The following is a 17,464-nucleotide window of genomic DNA, read 5'->3' as shown; positions in this document are numbered from 1 at the left end:
CTGCTGTGTGCACGTCAGATGATCTGAAAAGGACAGGCCCGGCACTTCCTTTTTTGAGGGAAGTGTCTGGGTTTGTTCCAGTGTACCTTTTATTTACCTGTGTGCCAGCTGAATTGGTAGCATAAGCAGCACTGACTGAAGTTGTGTACCTTGTGAATGGAGAGAGTTACCACTCTTTACTATTTGTTAAATAATTAATAATAATGTTTGGTTATTTAAATATGTCAGATTTCTTTGTTGTTTTTTTTCAGGTTTTACTGGGTCAATGATTACAGTTTTCAGCCCCAGTATGGCTCTGTGTGGTCAGCTGGGGTCGAAGCGACAAAAGATAAACAATATTAGCTGTGATGATGTGCATGCAATGCCCCCTTTGGTACAAAGGTAGATAACTCTTTATGGTGATGTGCAGTTCTCTCCATGCTGCATAAATCATGGTAACAGTGTCTGGTGGGTAAAGGGTGGAGATTTTTCTAACCTCCCAGGTCAACATATGTGCAGACCTGTTAGTGCCTGAACCCTTGTTGTGTGTATACGCAAGCAGAAGATCCAATACGCATGATAAAGATCATGTAATCCATGTCAGCGTTTGGTGGGTTATGGAAACAAGAACATATCCACCATGCAACCCCCCGACAATGGAGTTTGGCTGCCTGAATTGTGGGGTAAATGAACACATGTAAAATGTTGCATGTCTGTGTGTGTGTGTATGTGTGTGTGGTACAAAGGCAGATAACTTTGTGATGATGTGCAGATCTCGGTGCTGCATGCCGTGCCCCCTATAGTGCTGTTTCTGGCTAAGCAGCCCATGGTGGACGAGTTTGACCTGACCTCCATCAGGTTCATGGTGTCTGGTGCTGCCCCTCTGGGGACCTCCCTCACTGCCGAGTGCCAGGAGCGCCTGGGAGTCTCCATTTACCAGGGTGGGTGGGAGACTGGAGGGGTGGTATGAGGGCCTTCCCATGGAGAGGGTGTCACTGTCTGGAAGACGTTATTTGGGATGGAGTCGTGGGTTGGGTGGGGGAGTTGTGGGGTGGGTTTTGGGGTGGGTGGGGACTGGAGGGGTGGTATGAGGGCCTTCCCGTGGAGAGGGTGTCACTGTCTGGAAGACATTATTTGGGACGTAGTTGTGGGTTGGGTGGGGGAGTTGTGGGGTGGGTGGAGACTGGAGGGGTGGTATGAGGGGCTTTCCCATGGAGAGGGTGTCACTGTCTGTGGAAGACGTTATTTGGGACGTAGTTGTGGGTTGGGTGGGGGAGTTGTGGGGTGGGTTGTGGGGTGGGTGGGGACTGGAGGGGTGGTATGAGGGCCTTCCCATGGAGAGGGTGTCACTGTCAGTGGAAGACGTTATTTGGGACGTAGTTGTGGGTTGGGTGGGGGAGTTGTGGGGTGGGTGGGGACTGGAGGGGTGGTATGAGGGGCTTTCCCATGGAGAGGGTGTCACTGTCTGTGGAAGACGTTATTTGGGACGTAGTTGTGGGTTGGGTGGGGGAGTTGTGGGGTGGGTTGTGGGGTGGGCGGGGACTGGAGGGGTGGTATGAGGGGCTTTCCCATGGAGAGGGTGTCACTGTCTGTGGAAGACGTTATTTGGGACGTAGTTGTGGGGTGGGTGGGGGAGTTGTGCGGTGGGTTGTGGGGTGGGTGGGGACTGGAGGGGTGGTATGAGGGGCTTTCCCATGGAGAGGGTGTCACTGTCTGGAAGACGTTATTTGGGACGTAGTTGTGGGTTGGGTGGGGGAGTTGTGGGGTGGGTTGTGGGGTGGGTGGGGACTGGAGGGGTGGTATGAGGGGCTTTCCCATGGAGAGGGTGTCACTGTCTGTGGAAGACGTTATTTGGGACGTAGTTGTGGGTTGGGTGGGGGAGTTGTGGGGTGGGTTGTGGGGTGGGTGGGGACTGGAGGGGTGGTATGAGGGGCTTTCCCATGGAGAGGGTGTCACTGTCTGGAAGACGTTATTTGGGACGTAGTTGTGGGTTGGGTGGGGGAGTTGTGGGGTGGGTTGTGGGGTGGGTGGGGACTGGAGGGGTGGTATGAGGGGCTTTCCCATGGAGAGGGTGTCACTGTCTGTGGAAGACGTTATTTGGGACGTAGTTGTGGGTTGGGTGGGGGAGTTGTGGGGTGGGTTGTGGGGTGGGTGGGGACTGGAGGGGTGGTATGAGGGGCTTTCCCATGGAGAGGGTGTCACTGTCTGTGGAAGACGTTATTTGGGACGTAGTTGTGGGTTGGGTGGGGGAGTTGTGGGGTGGGTTGTGGGGTGGGTGGGGACTGGAGGGGTGGTATGAGGGGCTTTCCCATGGAGAGGGTGTCACTGTCTGTGGAAGACGTTATTTGGGACGTAGTTGTGGGTTGGGTGGGGGAGTTGTGGGGTGGGTTGTGGGGTGGGTGGGGACTGGAGGGGTGGTATGAGGGGCTTTCCCATGGAGAGGGTGTCACTGTCTGTGGAAGACGTTATTTGGGACGTAGTTGTGGGTTGGGTGGGGGAGTTGTGGGGTGGGTTGTGGGGTGGGTGGGGACTGGAGGGGTGGTATGAGGGGCTTTCCCATGGAGAGGGTGTCACTGTCTGTGGAAGACGTTATTTGGGACGTAGTTGTGGGTTGGGTGGGGGAGTTGTGGGGTGGGTGGGGACTGGAGGGGTGGTATGAGGGGCTTTCCCATGGAGAGGGTGTCACTGTCTGGAAGACGTTATTTGGGACGTAGTTGTGGGTTGGGTGGGGGAGTTGTGGGGTGGATTGTGGGGTGGGTGGGGACTGGAGGGGTGGTATGAGGGGCTTTCCCATGGAGAGGGTGTCACTGTCTGTGGAAGACGTTATTTGGGACGTAGTTGTGGGTTGGGTGGGGGAGTTGTGGGGTGGGTTGTGGGGTGGGTGGGGACTGGAGGGGTGGTATGAGGGGCTTTCCCATGGAGAGGGTGTCACTGTCTGTGGAAGACGTTATTTGGGACGTAGTTGTGGGTTGGGTGGGGGAGGTGTGGGGTGGGTTGTGGGGTGGGTGGGGACTGGAGGAGTGGTATGAGGGGCTTTCCCATGGAGAGGGTGTCACTGTCTGTGGAAGACGTTATTTGGGACGTAGTTGTGGGTTGGGTGGGGGAGTTGTGGGGTGGGTGGAGACTGGAGGGGTGGTATGAGGGGCTTTCCCATGGAGAGGGTGTCACTGTCTGTGGAAGACGTTATTTGGGACGTAGTTGTGGGTTGGGTGGGGGAGTTGTGGGGTGGGTTGTGGGGTGGGTGGGGACTGGAGGGGTGGTATGAGGGGCTTTCCCATGGAGAGGGTGTCACTGTCTGTGGAAGACGTTATTTGGGACGTAGTTGTGGGTTGGGTGGGGGAGTTGTGGGGTGGGTGGAGACTGGAGGGGTGGTATGAGGGGCTTTCCCATGGAGAGGGTGTCACTGTCTGTGGAAGACGTTATTTGGGACGTAGTTGTGGGTTGGGTGGGGGAGTTGTGGGGTGGGTTGTGGGGTGGGTGGGGACTGGAGGGGTGGTATGAGGGGCTTTCCCATGGAGAGGGTGTCACTGTCTGTGGAAGACGTTATTTGGGACGTAGTTGTGGGTTGGGTGGGGGAGGTGTGGGGTGGGTTGTGGGGTGGGTGGGGACTGGAGGAGTGGTATGAGGGGCTTTCCCATGGAGAGGGTGTCACTGTCTGTGGAAGACGTTATTTGGGACGTAGTTGTGGGTTGGGTGGGGGAGTTGTGGGGTGGGTTGTGGGGTGGGTGGGGACTGGAGGAGTGGTATGAGGGGCTTTCCCATGGAGAGGGTGTCACTGTCTGTGGAAGACGTTATTTGGGACGTAGTTGTGGGTTGGGTGGGGGAGTTGTGGGGTGGGTGGGGACTGGAGGGGTGGTATGAGGGGCTTTCCCATGGAGAGGGTGTCACTGTCTGTGGAAGACGTTATTTGGGACGTAGTTGTGGGTTGGGTGGGGGAGTTGTGGGGTGGGTTGTGGGGTGGGTGGGGACTGGAGGGGTGGTATGAGGGGCTTTCCCATGGAGAGGGTGTCACTGTCTGTGGAAGACGTTATTTGGGACGTAGTTGTGGGTTGGGTGGGGGAGTTGTGGGGTGGGTTGTGGGGTGGGTGGGGACTGGAGGGGTGGTATGAGGGGCTTTCCCATGGAGAGGGTGTCACTGTCTGTGGAAGACGTTATTTGGGACGTAGTTGTGGGTTGGGTGGGGGAGTTGTGGGGTGGGTTGTGGGGTGGGTGGGGACTGGAGGGGTGGTATGAGGGGCTTTCCCATGGAGAGGGTGTCACTGTCTGTGGAAGACGTTATTTGGGACGTAGTTGTGGGTTGGGTGGGGGAGTTGTGGGGTGGGTTGTGGGGTGGGTGGGGACTGGAGGGGTGGTATGAGGGGCTTTCCCATGGAGAGGGTGTCACTGTCTGTGGAAGACGTTATTTGGGACGTAGTTGTGGGTTGGGTGGGGGAGTTGTGGGGTGGGTGGGGACTGGAGGGGTGGTATGAGGGGCTTTCCCATGGAGAGGGTGTCACTGTCTGTGGAAGACGTTATTTGGGATGGAGTCGTGGGGTGGGATGATGGTGGATGGGATTGGGGGATCGGTGGGTGGGGTGGGGTAGTGGTGGTTGGGGGTTTTGGGGTTTCATCCTTTGAAGGTGTGTGTGTGTGTGTGAAAGGCATTTTGTTTGGATTTGTATTTGTATTTCTTTTTATCACAGCAGATTTCTCTGTGCAAAATTCAGGCTGCTCTCCCCAGGGAGAGCGCGTTGCTACACTACAGCACCACCCATTTTTTTGCATTTTTTCCTGCGTGCAGTTTTATTTGTTTTTCCTATCGAAGTGAATTTTTCTACAGAATTTTGCCAGGAACAACCCTTTTGTTGCCGTGGGTTCTTTTACGTGCACTAAGTGCATGCTGCACACGGAACCTCGGTTTATCCTCTCATCCAAATGACTAGTGTCCAGACCACCACTCAAGGTCTAGTGGAGGGGGAGAAAATAATCGGCGGCTGAGCCGTGATTCGAACCAGCACGCTCAGATTCTCTCGCTTCCTAGGCGAACGCGTTACCTCCAGGCCACCACTCTATGCTGGATAGGGGCTGGAGAGGAGAGAGTGGTGGTTGGAGTGATGGGTAGAGTAGATAGAGATGGGGTGGAGGGATGTGGTGGAGTGGATAGAGTAGGTGTGGGGTGGACAGAGTGGGGGTGGGGTGGACAGTGTGGGGGTGGGGTGGACAGTGTGGGGGTGGGGTGGTGTAAGGCATGGAACAGCAGGTACTGTCGGTTGACAGTATTCACAGCATGAGGTGAAACCACAGCAGCTGATTGCAATGGGGTAGTTTTTGACAGAATGAACTACACACCTTCAGGTTACAAAATGAAGAGGTGATACCAGAGGAATTTGTTTTGTCATGTGTGCATGGCGTGATGAGTGAAGGTGATGATGGTGTCATGGCTGGCTGTGTTGTGACCACTACAGTGTCATGGCTGTGTTGTGACCACTATGGTGTCATGGCTGTGTTGTGGTGACCACTATGGTGTCATGGCTGTGTTGTGGTGACCACTACGGTGTCATGGCTGTGTTGTGACCACTACAGTGTCATGGCTGTGTTGTGACCACTACGGTGTCATGGCTGTGGTGTGACCACTATGGTGTCATGGCTGTGTTGTGGTGACCACTATGGTGTCATGGCTGTGTTGTGACCACTATGGTGTCATGGCTGTGGTGTGGTGACCACTATGGTGTCATGGCTGTGTTGTGACCACTACGGTGTCATGGCTGTGTTGTGGTGACCACTATGGTGTCATGGCTGTGGTGTGGTGACCACTATGGTGTCATGGCTGTGTTGTGACCACTATGGTGTCATGGCTGTGGTGTGGTGACCACTATGGTGTCATGGCTGTGTTGTGGTGACCACTATGGTGTCATGGCTGTGTTGTGACCACTATGGTGTCATGGCTGTGTTGTGGTGACCACTATGGTGTCATGGCTGTGTTGTGACCACTATGGTGTCATGGCTGTGTTGTGGTGACCACTATGGTGTCATGGCTGTGTTGTGGTGACCACTATGGTGTCATGGCTGTGTTGTTGTGACCACTATGGGGTCATGGCGGTGTTGTGGTTACCACTACGGTGTCATGGCTGTGTTGTGACCACTATGGTGTCATGGCTGTGTTGTGACCACCATGGTGTCATGGCTGTGTTGTGGTGACCACTATGGTGTCATGGCTGTGTTGTTGTGACCACTATGGTGTCATGGCTGTGTTGTGGTGACCACTATGGTGTCATGGCTGTGTTGTGACCACTATGGTGTCATGGCTGTGTTGTTGTGACCACTATGGTGTCATGGCTGTGTTGTGGTGACCACTACGGTGTCATGGCTGGCTGTGTTGTGACCACTACAGTGTCATGGCTGTGTTGTTGTGACCACTATGGTGTCATGGCTGTGTTGTGGTGACCACTATGGTGTCATGGCTGTGTTGTGGTGACCACTATGGTGTCATGGCTGTGTTGTGACCACTATGGTGTCATGGCTGTGTTGTGACCACTACGGTGTCATGGCTGTGTTGTGACCACTATGGTGTCATGGCTGTGTTGTGACCACTACGGTGTCATGGCTGTGTTGTGACCACTATGGTGTCATGGCTGGCTGTGTTGTGACCACTACGGTGTCATGGCTGTGTTGTGGTGATAACGATGTCATGGCTGTGTTGTGGTGATAACAATGTCATGGCTGTGGTGATGACTACGATGTCATGGCTGTGTTGTAGTGACCACTGATGACTGTTGCAGGCTATGGGCTGACAGAGACCTCTCCTGTCATCAGTGTGGACTGCAGTCCTGGTCACCCCGGCACCATCGGTCATCTGCTGCCCAACACACATGCCAAGGTCACTCTGGGGAGGGGGGATTCTTGTTCTTTCTCTTCGTTTGTGGGCAGCATCTCCCATGTTCATTCATATGTACATGAGTGGGCTTTTGCATGTATGACCGTTTTTGCCCGACATGTTGGAAGCCGTACTCCGTTTTTTTGGGGGGGGTGCATGCTGGGTATGTTCGTGTTCCTTTCTGCTTTGAGTGATATTTGGTTAAAAAAAATATATATCTTGATTCAGATGACATATGTCTGTAAAACGAATCTTGCAGTGCAATCATTCATTTCATGATTGCACAAATTTAATTTTGGTGTGGATTGATAAAGTATCTTTTATTTTATTAATCTGATTTGATTTGCCCTATGAAAAGTTACAGAATTTCCCCAAGAATATCAAAACAGTGCACACAGAAAAAACGAAGCTCTTAATTGTGAGCCTTGTTGTTTCTCATAGTAAGGTCATGTCAATGTTTTTTATTTTGTTTTTTGTTTGTTTGTTTGTTTGTTGTTTTTTTGTTTTTTTGTTTTTTGTTTTACATATGTTCTAACTCATCATTACTAAATGTGAATCATCCTACCCCAAACACAACACTGTTATTTTTCGCTGCCCCCTTTTCTTATCACCTGTCTCTGTCTCTCTCTGTATTTCCTCATCTGTCTCTCACCTCCCTCCCCCGCCATCACACCCTGCAGTGTCCCCCCCTCCCCCCCCCCCCCCAGCATTGTGTGCCCCTCTGATCACATCCCTGTTCCTGTCTCACACTTTACCTCTGTCTCTCTTTCTTTTTATTTGTTTACATTTATTACTATAATACTTTTTTTTTTTTTTTTTTTTGCAATTATTGAACTGAAATCATTCATATGTAGTGTTTGTGTTTGTGCATGAAATTTCTTGTGATTGTGTGTTTCTCACTCTTGCTTTTTTTTAGATTTATGTTACATTATATTTACGCATGTATTGATTATGCTCTCTCTCTCTCTCTCTCTCTCTCTCTCTCTCTCTCTCTCTCTCTCTCTCTCTCTCTCTCTCTCTCTCTCTCTCTCTCTCTCTCCTCACACACACACACACACACACACACACACACACACACTCACACAAACATGCATGGACGCACATGTACAAATATACGTATGTACACGTGTGTCTGTGTTTCTGTTAAAATGATGCAGATATGTAAGTCAGCCAGCATGCTAATATCTCCCATGGTGGAAAACAAAGAATCACTCATGCATTCACTCATTCATTTACGCATTCCTCCATGCAATGATTGACTAATCCATTGATTGATTGATTGCTTCAGCTGGTGGACCCCGAGACCGGAAAGCCGGTTGGTGTGGGGGAGATGGGGGAGTTCTGTATGCAGGGACCACAGAAGATGATGGGATATTACCACAACCAGCAGGCCACAGACCACATGATTGACAGCCAGGGATGGCTGCATACAGGTAATATACCTGATGACTGACCACATGACAGATAGCTGAGTGGTTAAAGCGTAGGACTTTCAATCTGAGGGTCCCGGGTTCGAATCTCAGTAATGGCACCTGGTGGGTAAAGGGTGGAGATTTTTCCAATCTCCCAGGTAAAACACATGTGCAGACCTGCTAGCGCCTGCACCCCCTTTTGTGTGTATATGCATGCAGAAGATCAAATATACATGTTGAAGATCCTGTAATCCGTGTCAGCATTCGATAGGTTATGGAAATGAGAACGTTCCCAGCATGCACCCCCCAGAAAACAGAGTATGGTTGCCTGCATGGTGGGAAAATGAACAAAACAGTCATACATGTCAAATGTTACATGTCTGTCCGAGTGTATGTGTGTGTGTATGTGCCTGAAATCTGATCGAATTACACAGGCAACAAATGATGAGCGCCCAATGGCAGCTGTCAGTCGGGACTACCCAGGTAGGCAGCCTGTTGAATAATTGACTCCGTGTTTGTAAAGCGCTTAGAGCTTGGTCTCCGACCGAGGAGAGGCGCTGTATAAGTATCCATATCAAATCAAATACCTAGTGACTGACTGATCACCTGATTGACAGCCAGCGATGGCTGTGTACAGGTATTCACTCAGGTGGCTGCCCCTCTTCGGGACGCCGTGGGATCTTTCAGTACTAATGGTGTCTCCTCCTTCTGGAATTTCTGTGCTAGAAATTTACCTCTTTTCTGTCGCTCTGTTTCTGGCTTTTTTTTCTTTCAGTTGTCTGTTCCTTTGACTTGGACTACACGATGAATGTGATGTGTGTTGATAGGTGACCTGGGCTACATGATGTGTTGACCTAGGCTACATTATGTGTGATGTGTTGACAGGTGACTTGGGCTACATGATGTGTAATGTGTTGACAGGTGACCTGCGCTACATGTGTTGTCTGTTGACAGCTGACCTGGGCTACATGTGTGATGTGTAGACAGGTGACCTGGGCTACATGATGTGTGATGTGTTGACAGGTGACCTGGGCTACATGTGTGATGTGTTGACAGGTGACCTGGGCTACATGATGTGTGATGTGTTGACAGGTGACCTGGGCTACATGATGTGTGATGTGTGTTGACAGGTGACCTGGGCTACATGATGTGTGATGTGTTGACAGGTGACCTGGGCTACATGATGTGTGATGTGTGTTGACAGGTGACTTGGGCTACATGATGTGTGATGTGTTGACAGGTGACTTGGGCTACATGATGTGTGATGTGTGTTGACAGGTGACCTGGGCTACATGATGTGTGATGTGTTGACAGGTGACCTGGGCTACATGATGTGTGATGTGTGTTGACAGGTGACCTGGGCTACATGATGTGTGATGTGTTGACAGGTGACCTGGGCTACATGATGTGATGTGTGTTGACAGGTGACCTGGGCTACATGAGGGAGGATGGGTTTGTGGTGATTGAGGATCGTCTGAAGGAACTCATCAAGTACAAAGGATTCCAGGTATCACCGCCACTTTGGAGGCTACTATTCTGTTTCATTCTTTTCATGTACTTATTTATTTCTGTAGTTGGAGGAAGGTGGCAGAATAGTTAAGATGTTCGTCTGCCAGTACAGAGAATCCGTGAGAATAAAGATTGGAATCCTTTGGTTAAGATGTTCGTCTGTCAGTACAGAGAATCCGTGAGAATAAAGATTGGAATCCTGTGGTTAAGATGTTCGTCTGCCAGTACAGAGAATCCATGAGAATAAAGATTGGAATCCTGTGGTTAAGATGTTCGTCTGCCAGTTCAGAGAATCTGTGAGAATAAAGATTGGAATCCTGTGGTTAAGATGTTCATCTGCCAGTACAGAGAATCCGTGAGAATAAAGATTGGAATCCTGTGGTTAAGATGTTCATCTGCCAGTACAGAGAATCCGTGAGAATAAAGATTGGAATCCTGTGGTTAAGATGTTCGTCTGTCAGTACAGAGAATCCGTGAGAATAAGGATTGGAATCCTGTGGTTAAGATGTTCGTCTGTCAGTACAGAGAATCCGTGAGAATAAGGATTGGAATCCTGTGGTTAAGATGTTCGTCTGTCAGTACAGAGAATCCGTGAGAATAAAGATTGGAATCCTGTGGTTAAGATGTTCGTCTGTCAGTACAGAGAATCCATGAGAATAAAGATTGGAATCCTGTGGTTAAGATGTTCGTCTGTCAGTACAGAGAATCCATGAGAATAAAGACTGGAATCCTGGTCTCGCCCTCTCTCCCTAGTTTGACTGGAAAATCAAACTGCAAGTCTAGTCATTTGGACGAGACAATAAACTGAGTTCCCATGTGCGACACACACTAGGTGCACTGAAAAAGAACCCATGGCATCGAGAGTTGTCCTCTGGCAACATCCTGTCGAAGAATCCACTCTGATGGGTACACAAATATATATGCATGCATTGAAGGCTTGACTAAGCGTTTTGGGTAATGCAGCTGGTCAGGCATCTGTATAGGAGATGTGGTTCAGTTTACATAGTTTGTCTGAATGCAGTGACACACCCTGGTAAAACTGAAACCTGAGGAACTGTAAGTGTAGCGTTGTCTCTCCCTATTCACCCTCCACACATACACACACTTTTACCCCCACGCCCCTCCCACAACCCCTACCCCCATGGTGGTTTGTTTGTTTGTTTGGTTGTTTTTTGGGTTTTTTTTTTTCCATCTAATATCACTTCAAGTGGAAAGACGTTAAACTGAAGATGAACGAAGTGTAGCTGGTTTTTCATTGGTTCTTTATATATTTGATGCTTACAAAATTATTTATATGCATTTCTTTGTGTTTTTAAGAGCAGTTGAGTGAGTGCACTTTAAAGATTTTCAAGTTGGTGAAAGTTTTAAGATTGTGTTTTATTTGCAGAAAGAATTAATGTTTCTCTCTGGACCAGTAAACTGTTGGTGTATTCTGACATTGTTGTGTTAACACATCTTGTCCTCTGTGTGTGTGTGTGTGTGTGTTTGGTGTATTGTTAGAGTTGGAGAATGTGTGTGTGTGTGTGTGTGTGTGTGTTGTATTGTTAGAGTTGGGGAATGTGTGTGCTGTGTGTGTGTGTGTGGTGTTGTGAGAGTTGGGGAATGTATGTGTGTGTGTGTTGTGAGAATTGGGGAGTGTGTGTGTGTGTGCTGTGAGAGTTAGGGTGTGTGTGTGTGTGTGTTGTCAGAGTTGGGGAATGTGTGTGTGTGTGTTGTATTGTGAGAGTTCTGAATATGTGTGTGTGTGTGTGTGGTGTTGTGAGAGGTGTGTATGTGGAGGGGGAGGGGTTAGGTGTGTGTGTGTGTGTGTAGGTGGTAAATTGTTATAGATATGTGCTTTGTGGGATTAACTACTTATATGTATGTATGTGCTTGTGTGCATGTATGTGTGTATGTGCATGTGTAATCCTGCGAAATGACACTTTGTGTTTGTGAACTACATGTAAAGTATTTTATGTAATTGTGTGTGTGTGTGTTGTGTATATGTGTGTGGTGTGTGTATGTTGTGTGTGGTGTGGTGTGTGTGTGTGTGTGCGCGTGTGTGCATGGTAGTGTGTGTGTGTGTGTGTGTGTGTGTATTTACTTAGAAAGAAAATGACGTACTTTCTGAATGACGGTCATAGCGTGGTGGTGTGCTGAACTGACCAGGTCCCCCCGGCAGAGCTGGAGAGTCTGTTGCTGACCCACCCGGCCGTGCAGGACGTGGGTGTGATCGGCGTGCCCAGTGAGGAGGTGGGGGAGCTGCCCAGGGCTTACGTGGTCCTCAAACCAGACATGGCCGCCACGGAGACCGACATCGTTTCCTTCGTGGAACGTCAGTGCCACGTCCCTGTGTTTCTTTGCTCCTTTGTTTTCGTTTCTCTGTTCTGTAGCATTGAGGCAGTGTCCTCTATTTCTTTCCATTCCTCCCTCTCTCTCTGTATTGAGTGTAGCTATATTTCTATGTGTATATGTCTGTGTGTCTCTTAAACAATGGCAGATATATAACTCAGCCAGTGAGCTATCTCCACCGTTGGAAAATAAAGATTCATTCATTCATGCATACGTCATCCTCAAACCCAACAAGGCTGCTTTGGAGCACGACATTGCTTCCTACGTGGAACGTCAGTGCCGCACGGGGTGGTCGGGGTGGTGGAGTAAAGGACACTGTTGTTGTTGTTCTGTTGTTTTTTAATTCTGTCCTGTGTGCTGTTCAAGTGATGTTACTCCCTCGCGGCTCTTTTCGACTCTCCTACACACATGACTGCCTCAAAGCAATACATCTGTACTTTCGTGGAAAGTCCGTGCTGCACAGGTGGAGAGTGGTGGTGGGAGGATTGGAGGGGGGCAGTAGGTGGAGGACTAAAAGGGTGCAGGTCTGATTGGCTCTTACCTGGTTTTGCCTGCTCTTTGATCATTCCACCCCCTAGGCAGACACGTTTTGCTGTCAAAATGACCGCTACAGACTCCAGACTGTCAGTACAAGAGAGGGGCCAGTTTTGAGGAAAGTGAGCCAAGGGGCACACACACACACACACACACACACACACACACACATACACATACACATACACACACATACACACACACACATACACACACACACACAGCAACTGAGTTGGTGAACTGGTAACAGGCGAATTGAGATCACCAAGTTAGTGGTAGGCAAATCGGGGCTAGGCGAAGTGAGGATATGTGAATCGGTAGTAGGTGGATGGGTTTGATGGTGCTGTGATGCTGTTCCCTTATCTACATTGTTAAAGTGGGTGTCATTCCCACACGATTTATTCCAAGTCCCCCGTACACATCCAGGTTTTTCTGCCACAGCCATAGCACCTGCAGTCCACAGGGAATTATCGATTTTAGCATGTTAGGATGTCACACACTAGAGGAGACCCTGCACTGCTGCTGAGTCACTAAGTGGTGTTCAGCAGTGCTTTTTCTGATCGTGTAGGACTCTACCTGCTAACCCCTGTTACTGATGACAATAATCTCTTTGTCATGGAGCTGGACATAGTAAGCGTCCTAGCTGGATTGAAGACCTCCATCATAGCCCAATACCATTCCCATGTGAATCTGTTGACACTGAGAACCCTGACCAGGACATGCATCAGGCAAAGAGGTGGACCTGGAATAGAAGTTGGGTCACTATGAAAGCTGGGTGTGACAGAGCAGAGACTTGCTCCTCTGAGAATATCTGGACATGCATGCGTATCCACATCTATGCTTTGACGCTTACATGTGTGTGCATCTGTTCAGGTGATGTGTGTGGGGTGGGGGTCTGGATGTGTGTGTGTGCATGTGTAAATACACAGATGTGCAGTTTCTGGAATGTATAAAGGGAGGGAGAGATGGTGGAATCCTTAAGAACTAATTGGTTGAAGAAAATCAGGAAAATCCCTACCCCTCTTTTTTGATTACTTCGAAGCCTTCAGTGATGAGTCATTAAAAATGTCTACTTTATTTATCTTTATACTGCATTGCCTGTGACCTCATCAGGAGGAAGTGTGTGGCATGGTCTGAACATCATTATGATGATAATTGTTGAATAATAAAGAAAAGAAATGCACAGGGTGCATATGGGAGGGAGGGTGATGGTGAAAGGGGTGTGAATTTTTTGCTTAAAAATAATCACTCAAAGCAAGATTTCACATCCACTTATGTAACTGGACTGATGTGCTTTCCATAGTGAATAGGTTTGACATTTAATAACTATGTCATTGTGTACATTATATTAAGTAAAGTTGGCAGAACATTTACTCACAAAATTAAGAAGAAAACAGAAAAAATCTTATTGGCAAGGATACTAAAACTTGAAATGTTTCCTTTGTTTTGTGCACAGAAAAAGTCAGCTCTTGCAAAAGTTGTAACAATTCCTTGTTCTGTGTCACAGAAAAAGTCCGCTCTGGCAAAAGTTGTAACAATTCCTCGTTCTGTGTCACAGAAAAAGTCAGCTCTGGCAAAAGTTGTAACAATTCCTCGTTCTGTGTCACAGAAAAAGTCAGCTCTGGCAAAAGTTGTAATAATTCCTCTGTTCTGTGCAAAGAAAAAGTCAGCTCTTGCAAAAGTTGTAATAATTCCTCTGTTCTGTGCAAAGAAAAAGTCAGCTCTTGCAAAAGTTGTAATAATTCCTCTGTTCTGTGCACAGAAAAAGTCAGCTCTTGCAAAAGTTGTAACGATTCCTCTGTTCTGTGCACAGAAAAAGTCAGCTCTTGCAAAAGTTGTAACGATTCCTCTGTGCAAAGTCAGCTCTTGCAAAAGTTGTAACAATTCCTCTGTTCTGTGCACAGAAAAAGTCCACAAAATTAAGAAGAAGAAAAAAAGAATCTCATTGTCAAAGTTTATAAAACGTGTAATGTTTCCTTTGTTTTGTGCACAGAAAAAGTCAGCTCCGGCAAGTGGCTGCGGGGTGGGGTGGAGTTTGTGGAGGAGATCCCCAAATCCCCCAGCGGCAAGATCCTTCGTCGTGTCCTGAAAGCCAGAGCTCTGCAGACCAACTGACGACCACAGCGCCACCACAGCTGGGACAGAGGGAGCAACTCACATCTGCTCAAAACACCAAAAGGACAGTTGGTGTCTGTGTTATAATTATCATTGTTGACCTGTCCTGTTTGTGATTAACCCTTTGCTTTCAGTATCATTGTGCATTATTTCTTGTTGCTGTTTTATTCCCCCACCCCTCCAAAAAAACCACCACTATACATAACTGGTTTGGGTACTATTCTACAGAGTTGAGGGTCAAAGTGTGGGAACTATTTTGCACAGTAGAGGGTTAGAGTTTGGAAACTGTTTACAGACAGAAGGTTAAAGTTTGGGACATATTTTATTTCATTTAACAGAGTAGGTTGAAGTTTGGGAAATATTTTATTCTATTTTACAGAATAGGGGGTTAACATTTGGATGTGATTTTTAACAGAGGGTTTTAGGTGACGTAAAAACTTTTTTTTTAAAGTGATTAGTTTAAAAGCTGGAGACATTGCAGCAGAGCATTTTATGAAGATTGTAAATTATGTCACAGTCAATCATACTTTAGTGTAAATATTGTAAATATCACATTTTAGTGTAGAGAAAAGCAGACTGTTATTTCTAAGAAAGGAAATTTTACAATATTGTGCTGAATTTTTTAATTCTGCATTATGATATACTTCAAAGCTGTGAAATGGCAGATAGTTCTGAAAAGGTTTATTGGCAGATTTCTTTGTTTTGTTTTGTATCAGTTGGATGTCTAGATGATGAAAAAAATGCACAAGGAGGAATAATACCATGTAAATCAGGTACATTTTCCATTTTTGGCTCATATGTGTGCTTACATTGTGTCATTGTAATGACCAAGTGTTTCAGTTGTCTGTGTGTGTGGGTGTGTGTATTGTCATATCTGTGTACCGGTAGGTCTGTAAATTTTGGCAGCTGCTCAAAGCCATCCGCCCTTCAACATCAATGTATTTGTGATGACATGTTACTGAAAAGAAGCCACAAATTTTATTTTAATTTTTTTAGGGCAAAGGCCTCTTCTTTTACTGCGTCATGTCCAAGGACAATGATCTTATTCAGTATTTTTAAAGAAATCTCACACTCAGGTTATTCAGATGTTGCATCATACATGGTCAAATTAAATTTTTCATGAATACAAGCAGCAGTCAACATCTGCCATTATTTGGAAACGTTCAGAATTTTCCTGTAGTGAGAATTTGTTTTCACAGATTCTGATCACAAGAAGCCCTTTTTTTTTTTTTTTTTTTTTCAAATCACAACCTTGATCAGACAGTGGTAATGGACCTTCATTCTAAACTGTTTGATATTGGAGAATAGTCCGAAAGAATTGGATTTGTCGAGAATGATTATAATATATATTAGCCCAAAAATATGTTCTGCAATTTTGTAACATTTCTAGAAGCTGAAAAGTTGTGATATGTTTGAAATTTCAAAAAATATATATAGCGGATGGGTGTGGGCTACTGAAGATAGAATTGCTCTGTTTCCAGCACAGCTTTCAGTTCAACCATTGCTGGTTTCTGATAGTGAGCAAAAGTGTAGTTTGGATTGTTGAAGGTATGTGTTGGTAACCCCACACCACCATCTCCTCTCCTGTCCTCTCCCCTCATCCTCCATCGTCAGTGTTACTGGATCAGTTGTCGTGCAGCAGGAAACACACAGGAGCCATGAGGTCTTTTGCCTCTTGTCTCACTTTTGTAGATCATGATTGCTGCTCAAATAAACATAATCTGCACTGTGCCTATTTCCATGTGGAAGGTAATAGAATTGAATAGCACATGTTATTCCTCCCTGTGCAAACAACTGCAACTTGTTTTGTTTTGCAGATCATGATTGGAGTAAATAACATGGTTAAAGCTTTTGCCATTAGCTTTTGATGAAATTAGATTTACCGTTTCTTTCTCACCATCTTATTTAAGATATAAACTGATTATCATCAGTTTTAAACTTATTAAATGTGATGGATTTGAGATTACGTTTCAGCTATAACAATGCTCAGTATGATATTTATGTTGTGTTGTCATGTCTGTGCATAGTTGACAAGAATGTATTACAAAGATTTAACAGGTTCTGCACTTGATATTTTCTTCTTTTTTTTTTAGCGGGGGGTGGGGGTGGGGGGTGGTTCCGTTGTGTTTGTTGGGTAAAGTATGCAGGGGTGCAAGTGTCTGGACATTCTGGAAATCCAGTTTTCAAGTCATGGCACATCATTTCTGGATTTGCACCTTTGTATATGAGCTTCAAATTTTAAATGATTTTTATATGACCTGATTTTCTTTATTTTTACTGTTTTTGAAAGTTCTGAAATGGGTGCATGATATTGTGATTAGCTGTCTTGTTTGGGACAATTGGCAAAATCATTTTCAGAATGTTTTTATTCCCACCTGGTCACTTGCACCTCTGGTGTGGATGACCACTGGAAATGTTCATGTGGGCATGTAGTTTTATATGACTTGTATATCACCTGTTTTTATACTTGTTGTTTTATTACTCTTTGAAGTCCTGAAATGGATGCATAATACAGAGGGTTTCACTCCCTTCTTTTCAGCTGGACTGTACAATGCTGTACTGTTGTCTTTATATTACTGCATTGGTGCAAAAGGTCTTCAAAGCTTGTAGCACTGACATGTCGAAGGATTCTGTGGGAGTTTCATCTTCTGGCACTGTTAGAAAGATGCAATACACAATCTGTGGCATTGTGTTGCTGCAACATCCCTTTCAGGGTTACTTGTGCATTTAA

At 46.9% G+C, this 17,464-nt stretch overlaps 1 protein-coding gene across 1 annotated transcript in view; it reads left to right on the top strand.

Moving 5' to 3' along the window:
• Positions 1–15,972, top strand: part of LOC143281164 (putative 4-coumarate--CoA ligase 1) — a 29,830-nt gene extending 13,858 nt beyond the window's left edge. Inside the window, exons 7-12 of the mRNA XM_076586189.1 lie at positions 752–920; positions 6,738–6,835; positions 8,121–8,265; positions 9,669–9,751; positions 11,902–12,067; positions 14,612–15,972. Of these exons, the coding sequence (XP_076442304.1) occupies positions 752–920; positions 6,738–6,835; positions 8,121–8,265; positions 9,669–9,751; positions 11,902–12,067; positions 14,612–14,733 (783 nt within the window). The 3' untranslated portion in view covers positions 14,734–15,972. The remainder of the gene's footprint in view (positions 1–751; positions 921–6,737; positions 6,836–8,120; positions 8,266–9,668; positions 9,752–11,901; positions 12,068–14,611) is intronic.
• Positions 15,973–17,464: the final 1,492 nt, after the last annotated feature.

This window comes from Babylonia areolata, chromosome 4, assembly GCF_041734735.1.
Source record: "Babylonia areolata isolate BAREFJ2019XMU chromosome 4, ASM4173473v1, whole genome shotgun sequence".
Lineage (NCBI taxonomy): Eukaryota > Metazoa > Mollusca > Gastropoda > Neogastropoda > Buccinidae > Babylonia > Babylonia areolata.
Note: the sequence above shows the minus strand (reverse complement) of the source record. Positions and strands in the feature narration are given on the sequence as shown.